At 46.6% G+C, this 17,838-nt stretch overlaps 2 protein-coding genes across 11 annotated transcripts; one reads left to right on the forward strand and one right to left on the reverse strand.

Moving 5' to 3' along the window:
• Positions 1-1,199: 1,199 nt before the first annotated feature.
• MRPL37 (mitochondrial ribosomal protein L37) lies at positions 1,200-5,466 on the reverse strand. Its single transcript, XM_075759340.1, has 7 exons — positions 4,951-5,466; positions 4,509-4,692; positions 3,847-3,962; positions 3,148-3,333; positions 2,689-2,846; positions 1,985-2,188; positions 1,200-1,422 (listed from the first exon to the last, which is right to left on the reverse strand). The coding sequence occupies exons 1-7, from the start codon at positions 5,399-5,401 to the stop codon at positions 1,345-1,347; spliced, it is 1,377 nt and encodes a 458-aa protein (XP_075615455.1). The 5' UTR covers positions 5,402-5,466; the 3' UTR covers positions 1,200-1,344.
• Positions 5,467-5,580: 114 nt separating this feature from the next.
• On the forward strand, positions 5,581-17,799 carry CYB5RL (cytochrome b5 reductase like). 10 transcript variants are annotated; one of them, XM_075759350.1, is made up of 8 exons: positions 5,590-5,627; positions 6,569-6,813; positions 6,960-7,166; positions 8,058-8,206; positions 9,410-9,497; positions 12,663-12,767; positions 14,455-14,658; positions 16,283-17,799. In XM_075759350.1, the coding sequence occupies exons 3-8, from the start codon at positions 6,963-6,965 to the stop codon at positions 16,484-16,486; spliced, it is 954 nt and encodes a 317-aa protein (XP_075615465.1). In that variant the 5' UTR covers positions 5,590-5,627; positions 6,569-6,813; positions 6,960-6,962; the 3' UTR covers positions 16,487-17,799. The 10 variants fall into 10 exon arrangements, 9 of the variants coding, with proteins under 9 accessions (XP_075615462.1, XP_075615463.1, XP_075615465.1 ...); XM_075759347.1 differs by lacking the exon at positions 6,569-6,813 and having other exon boundaries at positions 5,581-5,627; XM_075759348.1 differs by lacking the exon at positions 6,569-6,813 and having other exon boundaries at positions 5,581-5,612.
• Positions 17,800-17,838: the final 39 nt, after the last annotated feature.

Here is a 17,838-nt window from a genome sequence, read left to right on the forward strand (position 1 = left end):
GGGCTGTTGCCTAGAGCCGTTCATGTCCGTGTGACATAGCAGAGCATCGACAGCCTGAGAAACAAACACCTACTGGAACAGTCCTCCACAGAGCATGAACGTATTAAAATATATTCCTAAATACCTGGGTGCAAGTCATAGATCTGAGCAGATTTAAATTGATGAGCTCAATTAGGCATCCCCGGAGCAGGCAGAATTAACATGATTTAGATCAATGCAACACTTACTGGATTATTTCTCTTTCAGGCATCTTCTCCTAACTATTGAGGGATTTGTTAATTTAACTTACAGCTGATGCATCCCAATTTACCAGGTGCAACTGTTGATCTCAAATTTGCCTAGGTTTTCTGAAACCTGCAGAGTAGATCAAGACTCTGATGGATTGAGACTGGAACACCCAAGTGGGGTGTTCACCCAGAGAGGATCACAAAGCACAGACCAGCCTCTGACACAAGACACTGGAGTGAGATTAATTTCTTGGAAATATTCTCTTCCACACCTTAAAATAGCGCAGGCTGTCCTATTCATTCCCATGTGCTGGAGGGTATCAGTGCAGAACTGCAAAACATTCTCCATTTGGCTGGAGCTAATTTAGCCTTCATTTTACAAAAACCACACTAATCCCCCGTCTCAAAAAGAACCTGCTTCCTGCTCAGTTAACTCTGTGTGGCAGGAAGAAACTCTTCCTTTGTGTTTTTAGCTGCAAATACCAGCTACCAGGCACCAAAGTTTCACGCTACATTCTACACCACTTTCCCAAAATGGATAGGTCTCTTCATCCAGGCTTGGGGGATAAAAGAACTGCGGTTCTATAGATCCAACAAAGCCATCTCACCGATTAAGTGCTTTGGGAACTAAGCGCGGGGCAGCACGACACATCCCAAAGCAGCCAGGAGTAAAACAAAAGTAAAAGCCAGGCAGAATGAAAAAGGCTCATGTCTCAGGCTCCCCTCTTGAAGCTTTGTAAGTCTCTTCCACACACTCTGCGTTCAGAGGTACTCAAAGCAAACTCGGAAAATAGGTTTGAGTCTAGCTCGGTGCAAAAGCACCCCGAGAGCAGAACCTGCGTAGAGGAATAATGACTGGTTTATGTTCTTTCTAGGCAACGGTGGAAGAGTGCAGGAGGATGCATTTGATGACTCTCTCTAACCCAAATCCAGAGGTGAGCCCCTAAAATGAAAGAGTTTCTTCACGCACGATTCAGTTTAAAAAATTTTTTACTTTTGGTAACAATATAATTTATTTTTGAAAGTGAATTAATCCACCTTTCTTTAATTATGTGATGGTTCTGGCAAAGAGAAGCAGCAGGTACAGTTGGTGAAGTATTTTCATTCGAGCTGAATTTCACACAGTTCCATGCAGATACAGTGCCAGAAACTTCTTGAATGTGTCTGGCTGAAAGCCATATATTCCAGCGGGCTTCTGCAGAGAAAAAGACATGGATGCTCAGTTTGCTGTGAAGTGATTAATGTAGACAAACAATGGCTTTGAATACGCTTGAGTAAGACTTCAGACGTGGTAGGTTCCAAATTGTGCTCTCCCTCCCCAGATGGGTTTTGTCCACGGGTCCTTCCACCGGTATAAATCTCAGACAGCAAAAAACCCCTTTGCCCATCGCACCGAGACGTCCTCCCGGCGTAACCGGGGCTGACAGCACCACGCTCTATTTACTCCACAGCGAACCTGACAGTTGCACGTAAGCGCTTCCTTCATCAGAGCACGAGTTGATTTTAAACAAGCGTATTACGAGCTGGTAGATTACAGATGGGGATATCTTTATGTAGGAGTTCATATTAAGCTTGGCGTGTGGAGCGCACGCTCTGCAGTACATCAGCGCTACAAATACACCCCGTCAGTAACACCCGCTTCAGTAAGAACAAGGCCAGCACCTGTGTCAGGTGCCTTCAGCTCTACGCCAGCTCCCAAACCTCCGGCAGAGGTGAGAGGGTAGGATTTCCAGGATCATTTCCCAAGTTTTGCTTACCGTAACAACTCTCTTCTTGACTTCAGGAATACACTGGGCTTTTTCATACAGATTCTGATCAGCATCAATCCAGACTAGATTTTTTATGCCATCGCTAGAGACAAGGTCTGTTGTGTTTAACTGGAACACCATGAACTGGAAGAGCTGGCCATCTGTGCCAATGCTCTGCACCACTACTGGCTGCTCCAAAACCTTGGGATCATTCTAGGAAAGAAAGAGAGGGGGAATGTTTAAAAAGCCAGTTACCACAGAAATTGTATGAGTACTTGCTGATTCTGCATCTTCTACTTGGTTTAATGCCAAGATTTTAATAAATGTATTGTTACCTTGCCCAGAAAATTACTCTAGTCAAACAAGTTTTGAATGTAGATTTTGTATTTTAATTAAAATTCTTCCTTCAGCCAGCAATGAAGTATCGATTTACATACTGAGCTGTGGGATGAGTTTTACAGTTAAACCCACTCCCTGGTTCCTACCCATTACCACTCTAACGCGTGTTACATCATGAACATGCTCGCTGCTGAGAGATTTTTTTCTGGATTAGCAGAACCATACCTGAAGGTTAGACCTCTGGACTGAGCAGCTCAGATTTGAAAACTACTGTAACATGCCACAACAAGGGAATTTCATGACTCTTTCCACTAGCTGCAGCTTTAGAGAAAGACCAAAGGCCCAGGAGGCCAGCAGCAGTCTCCAATACGTACCCCGTACAGCACCTTAGCCTTTGCCAGCGCGTTGCCAAAAGCAAACATCAGCATTTTAGCACGAAGCTGTTCTGGTCTGAACCTTTTAGGACGAATGTTGGCCGATTCCAGGAAGAACAGAGTGTGAGGATGAGAGAATGGATAACCATCTCTAAAACCTAAACGGCAGATAATCACGTCAGAAATCGCTCAGTAAGAGACTACACAGCCAATGTTTTCTCCTGTATCTTCAGGAACTGTTAAAGTCATTTGCTGGTATTTAAGTTGTTCTCTCCAGTCTGGCTTAGGCCACAATATCCTTGCCACAGGTCTGGAGTGCTTGCACTGCACACCCTGTGCCCAGCTCCTCTGTCCCCTCATTTGCTCCCTACCCACAGCTGTCTCGCAGAAGGGCAAGGACTCCAGGCCAGCCTGAATGCTTAGTCTGACAGAAAATTAGTTATCGACAGCTAGATTTACCTGTATGGTTGAGCTCTTGGTACACATTCACTTCCTGGAGATCAATTGTAGGAGAGATGGGATAGAAGGTCTCCAGAACATGTCCTTCAGTGGCCAGTATCTCCTCCTTGGAGGCTACTGGTGGTATTGGGGACACAGAGTTCATAAGTATTCCGTTCAGGCCTCGGACCTGAAGGAGAATGGATTCTGGGGAGGGAAATGAGGCTACGTTGAAATAGTGCTGAAATAAGATTAGGGAAAGACGTACGTTTCCTTTTGGGCAGCAGCATTCTAGCAAGTCCTTGTTCTGCAAGGCTCACTCTCTCTCCCTCAGCTCCAAACTCATGTTAAATAGTAGCTCAGCTATAGGTTCTTCTAAAATACTAGTGTTAATTGCTGGTGTTTCTTAACTAAACATACTTAGAAAAACAACAGTACAGATTTCAGACACAAAAAATAAACAATCAGTTCTAAAACACTGGTTCTCTTCTCCTGCCAGCTTGTCAATATTGTCTAACACCCTAACAATCTCCTCAGGGCAAGTATCATGCCACCATCCAAGCCTGCCCACACTTACAGCACTAGTTAAAACAGAAAGAATTGCTTGGTTCTAGAAATTGTTTCATTTTCTCCAAGTCCTCAGCCTTAAAGCTGGCGGCTTTGTTACCCCTCTTCTATTAATGGAGAGAGCTAAATGCTTCCACCGCAGGAGCAACTAACCTCTTTCCCACGTAGCTGCTATCTTGTAGTTTCTAGCCAACATTCTTCTAGTCAGAGAAGGATACTTCACAGACATTAACCGACATAAATGTATCAAGTCTTCAAACAGTACCGGGCTTTAGAATGAGAAAAAAATAGTTACATTAAAAAAAAGTTATCATAATGGCAGGCAGAGGCTTCTGGGACATGAATGCTGTAATGTTACTGTGTGTAAACTATATAACAGTGTAACATTTCCAAACAGTTAACAGGGGTTTCAGATTAAGATCCTGCACACCAGCTCTGTTCCAAGTTGGCAAAGGTAATGCTTATCATTAGGTATTTAAAAAACCAACGTTCTGCATCAGCTAGAAGTAGATCTCAAGCTGAAACACAGACCTTGGCCTAAGGAAAACTTTAATGTAGAGTATGTGCTTGGTAGTACTGCCAGTATTCAGAATTGGGTTTTGTTTTGGTGGTTGTTGTTTGTTTTACAAGTTGACAGCCTGATACAAAGGGTCTAACACTCTTGCACAGTAAGTGAATCTCTCAACAGGAGATCTAGGCATGACTTTTCTTCACGGTGTTAAGACTCTGGTTCTTAAGTTACCTGTTTGATGACCGGCTTGTGCTAAAGCCACAACCACGCAGCAGAAAGATTTTCCCTACGACCAAGGACTTACCAATAATGTTCTCTCCTGGGAGCAACTTCTGTCGTGTCCCAGAACCGTGCGTGTGAGATCGCACGCTTTACCCCCTCCTCGTGCTCCTCGAGCCGGTGAGCCGGGTTGGCGACGATGCCGAGCACGGGCGGCGGTAAGCCTTCCACCAGCTTCGTCTTGGTGAGCCACTGCGCTTGCCGAACTCCTTGAAACAAACAAAAAAACCCCAAGAAAATACGTATCGCCGGGCTGACAAGGGTCCGACAGCGCAGGTAGTTAAGGAGGCAGGGCAGGCTCCCACCGCCTGCTTCTATACACTGCAGGAGGAGAAGCCTCGGCTGGCGGTGAGGGGAAAGTGCTTGGACACGCTGCGCGGCCCGGGGCAGCGCTGGGGGGGGGACAGGGGGGCGGCCCGGGCCGGGGAGGGCCCGGAGGCCCGAAGGCAGGGCGGCCGGGCCGGTACCTTCCAGCATGCGGACGCCCTGGTGGCAGATGTAGCAGCCGCGCTCCTTGTAGAGCGGCATCTCCTCGCAGCGCGGCCCCGGCGAGTGCCACGGGTCGTGCCAGCCGCGGTCCCAGGGCGGGAAGCGCGGCCGGGCCAGGCCGGGCACGTAGTGCTGCCGCCCGGCGTAGGTGATGGTGTCCAGCTCCACCTGCTCCCGCACGGGCCGCCGCTCCACCACCCGGGCCAGCTCCTCCGGCGGCGGCCCGCGGGTGGTCCAGGGCGTGCGAGGCAGCGGCCCGCGGGGACGAGGCGGCGCCGCACGGGTGAGGATGCCGCGGGTGGGGGTGGTGAGGATGCCGCGGGTGGGGGTGGTGAGGATGCCGCGGGTGGGGGTGGTGGGGATGCCCCGGCTCCGCGCCGCCGCCGCCCCCACCCGCCTCAGCGCCATCGGCCCCGGCGCTGCCACCATCCTCCCACCGCCGCCTCAACGCCCGCCCGCCGCCATCTTGGCGCGCGCGGCACGGTGGGAGCGCGGAAGGCGGGCTTGCACACACTCCCCCTTCCCCTCCCCCGAGTGACTGACAGCGACGGCAGCCAATGACAAATAGGCGCCCCGGGGTGAGGGAGGGTCGGTAAATTGCTTGGCGGCGGCGGTTGTGAGGCGGGGTGGTGGGCGAAGGGTAGGTGTCGTGTTGGTAAGTCAGGGGGCGGGTAGGGGAAGGTGCCTTCCCTCTTGTGCGGGGTGAGGGGGCAGTTGGGAGACTGGCCCTTGGCGGGCAGGGGCCGCCGGTGAGGGCCGGGCCGGGGCCTGCAGAGCCGCGGTGTAGGGCCGGGCCGGGGCCCTGTGGGGACGGGGCCGCTCCCTCTGTGGGGCGGCGTGCCCGAGCCCCTGGGTACGCACAGTAAGTGCTCAAAACTCTACAAATGTGGTCAGTCCCGAGCCTGGGCGCCCTGGGCTCCACCTGCGGCCTGGCCGGGGTCCCTCTCCTCAACAGCCCTCCGGGGAGCCATGGGTGCTCAGAGCCCCCGCCTGGCTCTGTGGAGCGCAGGGCCGCTCGCCTTTGGGTTCCCTCTCCTCCCCCTGTAACGTTAGAATAAGTGTATTTGTGTGGCAGGGGTGAGGGTTAATTAATTCACCTAGAAAATGAAGCTGCTCTAGGTGCTAAGTGTTCTCTTTCTCAGGCTCCTCACCTGTGGCTTTATAATTTCCTCTGGACCTTCTTTTGTTTAAATAATACAAGTGCGTTGGTGACAGCGTTAAGCCAAGTGTCGTGTAAAAATAGCAGAGTCCCTGAGAGATCAGCATCTTGATTTTGGTTTGAGGAGTGTTCGGTTTGAGTACAGCTGTGAAGCAAGGGTAGTGCTAAGGGGTGAAAATCACACTGGGCCTCCTGCCCTTCCCTTCGTGTCTGCGTTTAAAGCCAAACTCAAATCTGCTCATAACTCAAGTGTTCCATTTCTTTACCTGTGACTCTACCATGTTTGCCCGTAGTCTCTTGGCTCTACACCCCGCTTTCAGCTCCCTGCCCTCCCCACGTTTTAAAGCAGTGCTCCAGCAGACCACGTCTTGGTGGTTGGGGTTTGTTATCCCTTCTCATTGACTGAGCTGCAGATTTTTAAGATGTTTCTGCTCTAGGTGATCAGACCGCTCTCTTGTTGGAAATCATCACATCAGAACAAGCAGGAATAAGCGTGTGCCTGCTGCTGCTGAAGGTGGCTTTGGCCAGGCAGCCAGGCTGGGAAGCAGAGCCTGAGGTTGGACTGGAGTCTGCTGTGCAGCTCTGGGCCAGTGACTGCGATGTCCAGCATTCCCGTGCCGGACAAGGCAGAGGCAGCGAGCACTTGAGTGAAAATGGAGTGTTGCAGGCACCAGATCAGCTCGTGAGTTTTCAGTTTTCTGAGCCTGTGAGATACACGTGCAAGATGCTCGAGTGAGATTTCTCAGCCCTTTTCCAAATAATGCTTGGCTGATGAGCATGTGCTGCTCTTCATCGTGCTGTTTTTGATGCGGGGCTTGTGTTTTGCAGACAATGAGTGGAAATGAGGATGACTGGTTGGCTCTCAAACCCCAGGAACCTTCTCCATCCCAGTGTTGCGGCAGCGGCTGCAAACCCTGCATCTATGATGTGTATGAGAAGGAGCTTGCACAATGGGAAAGGGCCAAAGCAAAGCAAGACAAAAGCTTCCTCATGGAAAAGAAGGAACAGGTCAATTTGTCTTCATCACATCCTAGAGCAAGCGCTTTGATCGTACTTGTTAGTGTGTGGGGTTGTGGTGATGGGTGAGGGATGCAGCAATAGATGAAAGTCTCAAGGCTGTAAACCCAATTCCCCAAACTCTGCCTTCAGAGCCACCCTCCCCCTTGCCTGCTCTCTCCCTGCTGTAATGTGATTTTCCAAGTGTCGAGTTCGCCCTGGTGTCGCATTACAGCTCTGGGTCTGCAGCTTCTCCTGGCTGGGGCACCCCAGGCAGCCAGAGCCAGCCTCTCTGGAAAGTGGGAATGGGTGAAAGGTACAAAGATTCACAATTTTCTCTGACGGCTTCCTCAGAGAAGCTCAGTTTTCCTGACCTTTTTCATCTTTTCCTGATTTTTAGACTCATACCTTAAGGATGAAAAAAGCTGTGTTGTGGAATAGTTGTCTTCAGACCGTAATTCTAAACTTGTCAGGGCCCTTTTACATAAGATTAACTATGCTGGGTCAAGCAAAAGCGATCAGCATTGAAACAGCTAAAAATATTTCCTATTCGCAGTGGTCATCAGTAGGTTTCAAAGTTGCCCCAAAGCAGCGCTCAGCTCTTTTAGCAGTATTATTTCTGTTTGTTTCCAGACATGAGAAAACGATTGCGGTGAGTCATAATAGGATGACCTTGCTGTAAGGTGTAAAAATGTAATTTAAAAGCGGGGGGGGGGAGGTGAATGCGAGATCCCAAAGTGCATGCCGCAGAACATGATAATGAATCAGCAGAGAGCTGAAATTTGCGCTGGGCCCCAGCATTTAATACATGTTCTTCTGGAGTTCTGAGTATCTCCAGCACTAAATTAGCACACACGTTTTCTTCCAAAGAAAAATGAAATAATAAAAGATACCATCTAACCAAGTAATTATTTATTGTTGTTCTTGCAGAGCAATAATTCAGAACTGAATCCAGATACATTTACTGCATTCAACATAAGCTCAGTGGAGCAGCTAACAGAGGACACCTACCAGTACAAATTTGAATTACCGGGAAACAGCAGTCTGCGATTGAGTTTAGGACAACATATCGTGTTAAGGTATTGTTCTCTGTGCTAGTTAAACAGTCTGCATTATGTAACCTAATACATAGGGTTTTGTCAATAGACAAAGGCTTCATACCAGGCAAATCATAATTTCAATACCTCCACAATGACACAGATGAAAGAACTTGTGAGCTCGCTAGCTCTACTAATTTTATGGTAAAAGCCATTCCAAAGCTGTATTTTTCTTCAGCATTATCCTTGTGTCAGTGGGTCAGAAAGAACTAGGTGTGATTAAGAAAATCCATTTGCAGAAAGAAAGACTCAAAGAATAGATGTTACAACAGATGATTTACTCCAGCGTGTTGGAATGAAGACAATGAACTGCTCTTACCCCAGAGCGCAGTATTTTAGGCCCTGTATCTTGGGGTAACTCAGCACCTGGGGTGTAACCCCCAGTGTCCAGGCATTTCCTGACTGATTTCTAGCAAAACAACCCTCCTGTGTAGCTTATTGCTTGCCAGAAAGGGGCCACTTGGGGAAAGTTTATGTCTCTCTCAGCCATCTGTGGTGATCACTGCCAGATAGAAAAAGTCATGTTATGATGCCATTGATCTGTATCTGTTGACGTTATTTGTACGTTAACAGCTGATGTATACAGCTGGCTAGCTGCTGAAAGTACGTACTTCTCCCTTCAGCCATCTCTCATAATGCAGCAGAGGAAAAGATTCAGTTGCTTCAATCAATTACTGTAGTCAGTAGTAAAGAGCAGAGTGGATACATTCTATGGAAGGAGAAAATAGAGGAAAATACAGTGTATATTGACAAGACCTTGGGTCAAGGCTGTGCCCTAGCCTTCATTATTTAATTACCAGATGCTGTCGGAACACAGAAAGGAAAGCAGACCCCAGCCCAGGAGGGATAACAAACTTAACCATGAAAGCATTTTCTCTCCCCTTTGCCACTCTTGCACGTTCGGCCATTTCTCTCAAACCGGCTCAAGCATCCTTCCAGGGATGTGTCCAAGAGCTGGCTATGCGGTACAGCTGGAGCCACCACCGGGAAAACAAAAGGTGCATTTAGCCATTATGTTCCGCCTGGATTTTTATCTCTGGAAGGGAAATGTTTTGCATCTGTGTGCAGGCCAGACCACTGGGAAGAGAACCTGCTGCCTCCCTCGTCTCCCCAGAGAACTGCAGAAGTTTGGTAATACCAGTCAATGACCCAAGTCACAGTGGGTTCCTGTATTTCTCTCCTCAGAGGAGTGGTGAATGGTTTGGAGGTCCAGCGAGCCTATACTCCGATTAGCCCAGGGAATGCAGAAGGGTACTTTGAAGTGTTAATGAAAGTAAGTAAGCCTGTGCAATATGGATTACAGTCTAAGGTGCTGGGGACTGTGTTTTCTTTAGGAACCAAGCACACTGTCAGCACTTTGAGTGAAACTCTCTCAGATCTCTCATGGACTGTTTCTGTGTTGTTTTGAAGCAGTTGTGCTTTGCTGATAAACATTGCAGGTTTTCCCACAAAACTGAAAGCAGAGGAAGGTGACACACAAACAAGTGCCTTGCAGCATAAGCCCTGTTAAGCACTTGGGAGAGCCTCTCAGGAGCCCTGCGGTCACCAGTGTGGAAAGAGCCCTTTCCACTTCCACAATTTCATTTTGCCTTTTCAATCTGTCTTTGAAATTGCACCCAGTTGTCAGCCAGGTTGAACCACTGATTTTGGCAAGTCTTTACCCAGTCCTTATCCTCCCTGCTGTATTTTGCTTTAAGAACACTCCTCAGGAAAAAAAAAAAAAAATTCATTTCAGTGAAAAATGTAGACAGCAGGCAGCTGGTTCTGGTTTGCAGGCAGGGCTCTGGAGCTGCCTGCAGTCTGAGAGGGTCCCTGTGGCCCACAGGACGAAGAGGTGGCCCATGGGCACAGGCTGCACCTACTGGGGTGGCAGAGCCCTATTTTGGACAAGTGTCCTGGCCCTTCTGGAGGCCACCACAAAATGCTGGTTGAGTTCAAAAGGATTTTATAGGAGAACTTGGCTGGAAATTTGTCCGAATAAAGTCTGCATGACCCTTCATAAATGAGTAGTTTGTGTGGAGAATATCGAATTGAAGAAAATTTTTCTGATGCAGCATTTGTATGTCACTAGTGATTCCTCAGGGCAGACGCAGGCTTCAGTAGAGGCGTGGAATTGAGACTGCTGGCTGTCCCACGTGGCTCACAGAGAATGACCACTTGTCCTCCAGGATTTCACATTTTTGGGGTTTATTATGCATTATACGTTTGAACACAAACCCTGTTCTTTAGAAAAGTGTACAGCTTCTATAGGACACCTGTGGGAGGGTCATTTCACTGTTCTTGTGGCAATTGGTGTGTGGTAGGGAAGAGAAATGTTGCATTTGAGTTGCATTACTAGGATACGTTCACAGGATGACTGTGAAATTTCATGTATACTTGCTTATTACTCACAGGTTTTGCATTTCAATAATAATAGTAATGATTGTAATGATACCTTTCCTTTATATAGAACCTTCCATCCCAAAGGGAGCTGTAGTTACTCTCTGGCAGTGACAAAAGAGGTTGGTAACGCCCAGTGTAAAGCACCCATTTTTATAACTCACTCTGTAGGTTGTGGTATATTTCTCACTATTCAGGCAATTTTGGAAAGTACTGTATTATTATTATTATTACTATGCAGTCCAAGCACTGTTCAAATCCTTCTGTCTCCTGTTATTATAGCATTGCATTTGTGATACTACAGTTAAGAGTGAGGGAGTTGCCATTTACAGAGCATAACCCTCCTTTTGAGTGATTTTATAATGTTAGGGTTTCTCTCCATGTAAAACTGGGTGTAGAAGTTTTCCCCCCAGGAGATAAGTATTTTTTTTCTTTTTATTTAGAAAAATTCATTTTAAACCCACTCAATCACTTCTCACTTCAATTTTTGGAAATAATTTTGGTGAAAGAAGGATTGTTTTAGTTTCCATTACCCTGGTCCACTGGGAATAGGCAATAAGTGGGGCTGACTTTTCTGCTCTTGCTTTGGGTTTCCATATGTATTTGAAGAAGGTAGGTATAAAATACTGCTCCTTTGATGCAGCTGCACACTCTTTGAATGAGACATAGTACCTGCCCAGAGCGCTCTGAACATAAGATGTTTCTGACAGTAGCTCAGTCATCAGTGTATGTTATGCATTTACCTTTTGAACGTAACAACCAGTGCTAAGAGTTCTTAATGCTTTAGGTATCTTGTTTAAGTGAGGTTGTTAGGAGGGGAGGAGCATCTATGTTCTTTATTAGCTAAGGCTGCTTGCAAGCGCAAGCTCTGGCTCACTCGCTCACTTTTTCTTAGCTGCTTTGTGGTTCACCCATTTTGTTTGCCTGCAGTGCAGCTTGGTGGCCAGCCAAGGCACTGGGGTGTGGAGCTGGGCTTCTCTCCAATGCGCGTACGGAAAATACCCCGATGTAAGGTTCTCTTGTATGGGCTGGAGTCTTTGAGGGCTTATATCACATCCCATCTTTTGACCTCTGGTTGTGTTGCTCTTCCTCAGGCTTATCAGTGGCATCGCCTCTGTGCGAGACCAGTTGTCTGCCGCGGCTGTTGGGCTTACCTGCTCTGGCTGTTTGGACCAGCCCTCATTCTCTGGTCAGATCCCATAGACTGTGGCCATTCTTCTGTGCGTGATTGTTCTCAGTAACCACAAAGTGGTCATACGTATAGGACATACGTACACATACAACACGTAGCAACAAGACTGCTTGGATGAGCCTTTTGTTTTCCAGCCTCTCCTTGCTTCTCTGTTTCTAACAAGTACCGACCCTTTCTCATCAGTCATGAGCGAGGTTAGCTTTCCTGTAGGCAAAAGCCTAGATAATATTGTTTGTGTCTGGTAGAAGGTAAGGCAGTTTTTTTGCTAATCTTTTTCTTCCATGAGGCCCACCTTAACATATTTTTTTGAAAATGTGAAGGCATCCCTTATCATCCACATGATCTGTTCTGAAAACAAGAGTTTTATAAATGAGAAACCTGACTTTGGGTCACTAATTGTATCAACACAGCATCTGAAAGACTGAAATAAAGCAAGAGCTATGCAGTGTTTATATAACTATCAGTATCCAGAGGGCATTTCCAGACCCTATACCCTAAGATTTGGAGAACACTTGAAGGCTTGGAGTGTGCTTTGCATTCAAGACACTCTTCTCTGTGTGCTTTGTAAGCAAGAACTCTGATAAGTTTTTTCCAGTTTTGGAAATTCAGACTGCACGAGAGTGGATTGTGTTTACGTTATAGTCAAGCTGGAATGGATCCAATATGATTTAATTTAAATGTCTTTGTTTTGGGTATAACTTTGAGTTATTTTTCAAAGAGAATGATCTTTCTTTCTTTTTAAATGCATGAAATTTTTTTTTGCCCCCTTCTTGTTTAAATGTAGATAACTTTATAATTGACGTTAAGCTGGGAAACTTTCCAGCAGAGTATAATTATTCTTTTCTTTTGTGCAATGTTTTTTATTAGTGCTATGAAGCTGGGCTAATGTCACAATACATAAAAACGTGGAAAAAAGGAGACGCGGTCTTTTGGCGTGGGCCATTTGGAGGGTTCCCATATCAACCTAATAAGGTTAGTTCCCTCAGAGACATAGGATATTTCAGCTTGTGGCAGCTAGCTTTGTTTAATACTCCAAAGGGAAGACATCAATTTGATTACTGTTTTCATGATTATTTTAGGGACTTCCTGGGTTACTGTACAGTGCTACAGCATTAGCAGTCAGTTGGAGAAAGTACACCTTATGGAACTGCAGAATATTTAAGAAGGAAGAGGAGAGGGAGGTGGAGGGGAGACTGGAAAATATTAGCAAGGCGCTCTGTTCATCACTTGCATTAGAAGTTCCTGATGTGTTTAACAAAGGAAACGTATTTTGCACCAGCAATGACCGTGGATCGTTTTTTGCTTTGTTTGAACCACATTGCTGGTTTGTGTCTGTGCACGAGTGAAGGGGAGGTGTTGATCTTTTTCTCTTTTGGGTATTCCCTGAACTGTAGCAGCTCCAGTGAGGTGTCATGTCACCCAGCTACTCTGCAAATGTTGATCCCACCTGCTGATACCAGGCTCGCTGCAAAGAAAGGCAGATCCAGTTTCAGGGGAAGGCTTCTCACACATACTAATTGGGTTACTTAATTCTGACCTTTCAAATGAGGAGCAAAATTGAAACACTGGTCATTAACATCCCAAAGCCTTGTTTTTTCTTCTTCTTTTTCTTTTTTCACCCAACAAAAATAAGGCTGTAAAATCCCAGTGGCCGAGCTCCATGCAGAGCAATTGTGTTCAGCTTCCTGAAATACTCTCCCTGCTGTTTAGGCTACTGTTCCCTTCTCTTCTTAAAAGCTTCCACATAATCATTTGGGACAGAACATGGCAGTCATGCCTGGAAGTGGCTGCGTTCAGGGGCTGTCTGGGTGATGTGTGTACACGTAGTTTGCAAAGCATGTGAGCAATCTTTAAAACAACTTGCTGTAGAAGAACTGTTTACTATTTAGGAGTTATAACATAGGATCCAAATATTAGTTTCATAGTAAAGTGGTTTTTTTAATCTCTATTTTCTGCCACTAAAATAGGATTCAGATTCAGGCAGATCAGATTCACAATAAACTGCCCAGTCAAAACAGAGCACAAACGGCCTCTGAGGGCTTAATAGGGGCTTAAGTCCCAGTTTTGGCATTGGTGCGCTGGCTGGCAGCTGGGGAAAGTGCCGGGAACCTTCTGTCCTCCTACGCACAGCACCTTGCTGCCTGAACATCCCTATCACGAGCAGAGTGAATGTCCTCCCGCCCCTTGCTGCTGGTAGCTCTTTGAGAAAAGTGAGATAATGCACTAGGAAGATATGTGGATTGGGATGGAGAAGAAACCATTTCCTCCAGAGAACAGCCAGGATTTTACCTTGCAGCATCCAAGATAAACACAGGGAGCATTTCCAGTGGGAAAACAACTCGCAGTGGGTCAGGAAAGTGTACTGCAGAATTGAAACTGAAATATAAATTAACTGAAATCAAGGCTAAAGTTAGGATAAATTCTTGTATTTGGGTAAACTCCAGTTTCATTAGATTTGATATTTGAACCCTGAAAGTGCTATCTGTAATCCTTTGCAGAAAAATACATGCTGAGGCTTGAATTTACCAGTTCATGGCTTTCTGATACGTTCTCTCTCTTGAAGGGCTCTTTACCAATGCGGCAGCAAGGAGGAACTGACCATGAGTCCATCCATTTCCAGTCATCACAGCTCATTCAAAATTCTCTGGTTTGTTGTTAGCATGGAGAGCTCCTCATGTTGGCATCTGGTACTGGCCTCGCACCAATGCTTCCCATCCTCCGGTCCATAACAGATGATGAAGATGACGAAACCTTTGTAACTCTTGTTGGCTGCTTCCGTACCTTTGATAAAATTTATTTGAAACCTCTTCTCCAGGATCTGGCTCGATACTGGAACATCAGAATATTTTACGTCCTAAGCCGGGTAAATAAATGAATATGATATGTGTTTGTGTGAGGGTTCTGTGTGCTGGATGAGCCTCTACCTCCTCTGTTTTTCCGTCAACGTGATCTCAATTCTTTCCCAGTCATTGAGGGCATTTTGTGATCCAGTAGCTGCTGTTCTTAAATCTGCTACTTACTCTCACACTGCTGCCAATCTGGAGAATTTCAGGGAAGCAACCATTGCTGCTTGTCCCTCTTTACCTCCTTGGTACCTGTTCTGTTGGGATGGACCCACTGATTCATAGTCACTGTTGATCATTTCCCCCCCCACTTCGGGCAGTTGTTGCTGCACCTAAACATTTGTGCAAAGAAAACTTGACTCTGGGAGACTCACAGCAAATAAACTATTTCTTCTTTCCTAATACCAGTGCCTTAATCTGTCCTCACCTTCCATTCATTGCTCATGGCTAGAGCTCTCTTCTTCTAGTTTGTTAGCACTGTCTTCCCAGCAATTTTTTTTTTTCCAGCTGACCCATTTTTAAACTTCTCACAGTTGTTTCCCTTTCTGTAAAATTACTTTTTCTGCCCAATCCATGGGATGAGGGCATACCTCTCAGTGGTCTTACATTTTGAGCAGTCTTTTTCATTTCCATTTGGTCCCAAAGTTGCCTGTGTTCTGCATGGATTTGGTGCTTGAAAATTACTTCCCTTAGAAATGCGGATTCATTGCAGGGAGGATATAGAAAGAATTATTTATGCTAAGGGAATGAATCCCATTGCATTTTTAGTTTCTCAGATGAATCATTTTTTGTATCTCTATAGTGGATCTGCCTTGTGCGTTATGTTCCACATATGGCTTCGGCAAGTTGAGACTGGGTACAGAGAAAAGTACTCGTGACTTAGGCACCCCCTCAGCTGCTTGTATAGGAGCAGAACCGGTAATTGTCTCTGGTGGCATAGCTTAAATACCCTTTTCAGGACAGTGCTGTCTCAAGAGCGTGAGGAGGTCTTGAAATTCAGTCAGTGAAGGGCAAGAAACCCACCTGACCCCTGTCAACACTGTCTGCCCTGCATGTACATCTCTCCCTTTCTTCTCTTCGCAGGTTTGTTGTAGTCCAGCACTGGCTCGTGCATCCTCCCTTTTAGGATTAAATATCTGTCTCAATATTTCACTCTGCTGCCTGTCACCATCTGAGCACCTTCTGCTTCTAATTAATAGCAGTAGGAGAGTCCCCGCTGGATCCAACGCCACGGGATCTAATATTTCTCATGAGATTGGAGCTGTGTTTGGAGCAGGGCTGGCTTCTTTCAGTTTGGGTCAAGGGAGATGGGACTGAAAGAGACTTGAGAACGGGAGAGGCAATAGAGAGGAATAGACTTGGGATTTAGGATTTGGGAATAGAAGAGGCGTGCTGGGAAGTGGTTGTCAAAGGAGAAGGTTCTGCAGCATTTATTAGTGATAGTTATGCTCTGGTTTTGTTCAGTCCCCTCTGAGTGAGTGGCCGGCTCCCATGGCAGGGAAAGATTTCATTTGTTCTACCCAGATGGAGTCACAAGGGTGAAAAATGTCTTGTGCTGTGCTCTGAGTGGAGGAGGGAGATTCGGCTGTAAGCGATCAATTGTCCTTTTTAACGTGCCATACTGCAAACCTTTTGCCTTTTCAGGAAACTTCACTGGAAAAACTTCCTTGGAGCTACCAGGAAAACACATACACAGGTCGTCTTAATGAAGACTTGATGAAGATGATAATAAATTCTTGTCGAAGAAGGCCATTTGTATTAATCTGTGGCTCCTCTGCATTCAATGAAGATATGAGTAGATACTTGAAAGCTGCAGGAATCGAAGAAAGTTCCTGTTTTGTCTTCTAGCAGGATATTCCTGACCTGAGGACCCTCAGGCCAGGCCTTGGATGTCCTTGTTTCTCTGCAGACATTGCTCAAAATTGGTCATCTCAATAGATTAACTTCCTTGTGCGTATACTTTCATAGGCCTTTGGATCAAATACCTGTCTCCAGTATGATTCTCACTCTTGAGAGCGTTATAAGGAACGGGTGCCGTTCCAGAGCGGCTGCTACATGGCATGGTGCCCACACCTCAGGGAACAGCATGCTGATTTTAATGGACGTCTTCACATGCAATTTTGAGAGAGAGAGAGATCTCTTAAGGGTACTAAAAAGCATGCAAGTACACAGCTGTGCTGTAATACGAAGACCAGTGACTTGCTTTGCAATCCGTGTTAGTCTGCAGTGGTATTGTGCCCTGTTAGATGTCCAGAGGAGACACTTAATCCTTGGGGAGAAGACTGCCCGGCCGTGGGAACAGCAGAGCACTGGCCCCACACTCAGGAGTGCATGGGGTTCGTTTCAGTTGTGTCCTTATCTTGCTGGGGGGTACTGGGCAATTCACTTCAACCGCTCTGTGCCTCAGTTTCCCCGTTACACACTAACACAGAGAAAGTGGCACTGATGTGCTGTGAAAAGAGCCGTTCCAACCACATACGGAAAAACTAAACATAGGGATGGAATTATACGCACTTTGGCAGGCTGTCCTTCCCTAGCACAGCCTGCATTACCTACCCTTGTCCTTAACCCTTGAAATGCTGCCTGGAGAGGGGAAGAGCATGTCCTAAAACTGAGAGAAAGCATCCAGGTTGTAGCTGCTGTCTGTCAGGGAGGCTGGTTGTTTGCTTTCCAGGTCCCCTAAGTGTTGTATAATAGCCCTGGTTCATTAAATTGAACCTCTTTTTCAAATAAACAGCTGTTTCTTTTTGTCACAGGCCTCTCACAGGTGCCCAAGGGGGTGCCTGAAGCCCATGAGACCACCACCTGAGGAGCGAAAACTTCGTGGAGCTTTGGGGTGCTGCCCCACAGAGTGGGGTCAGAGCCAAGGGCGTGCCCTGGGGGATGGCAGCCCCGTGGCTGCCCTGGCACAGCACCCAGCCTGGGTGCCCTGGCCCTTTCCTTCTCTTTCAGTCCCAGGTGCTGCTGCCTTTCCTCCGAGATATCCGCTGTCCTTTACCTTCAGAGGCCACTGGAAATGCAGCCTTTCTGCACAGCTTTCTGTTTTCCCACTCATTCCCAGTTCATCCTGTGTTGTGGTTTCCCAGGCTGTGACAGATGCTGTTGTGTTACCTTTCATGCCTCATTTTTTTACCTGTATTAAATAGTACACCTTACACAAAGGAGATGTAGTTTAACAGTTACTCAAAACAAGCGGTGTG

The sequence above is a fragment of the Balearica regulorum genome, chromosome 8 (genome assembly GCF_011004875.1).
Source record: "Balearica regulorum gibbericeps isolate bBalReg1 chromosome 8, bBalReg1.pri, whole genome shotgun sequence".
Taxonomy (NCBI): domain Eukaryota; kingdom Metazoa; phylum Chordata; class Aves; order Gruiformes; family Gruidae; genus Balearica; species Balearica regulorum.

Excerpts from the sequence above, each read along its gene's own strand:
- MRPL37 (XM_075759340.1), bottom strand. The coding sequence starts at position 5,401 with ATGGTGGCAGCGCCGGGGCCGATGGCGCTGAGGCGGGTGGGGGCGGCG. Across the intron at positions 4,693-4,950 it reads GGGCGTCCGCATGCTGGAAG|GAGTTCGGCAAGCGCAGTGG; the intron begins GTACCGGCCCGG and ends GTTTGTTTCAAG. Across the intron at positions 3,963-4,508 it reads CCCAGGAGAGAACATTATTG|CCCGGTACTGTTTGAAGACT; the intron begins GTAAGTCCTTGG and ends CTCATTCTAAAG.
- CYB5RL (XM_075759342.1), top strand. The coding sequence starts at position 7,543 with ATGAAAAAAGCTGTGTTGTGGAATAGTTGTCTTCAGACCGTAATTCTA. Across the intron at positions 12,768-14,454 it reads TCCCATATCAACCTAATAAG|CATGGAGAGCTCCTCATGTT; the intron begins GTTAGTTCCCTC and ends GTTTGTTGTTAG. Across the intron at positions 14,659-16,282 it reads TATTTTACGTCCTAAGCCGG|GAAACTTCACTGGAAAAACT; the intron begins GTAAATAAATGA and ends TTGCCTTTTCAG.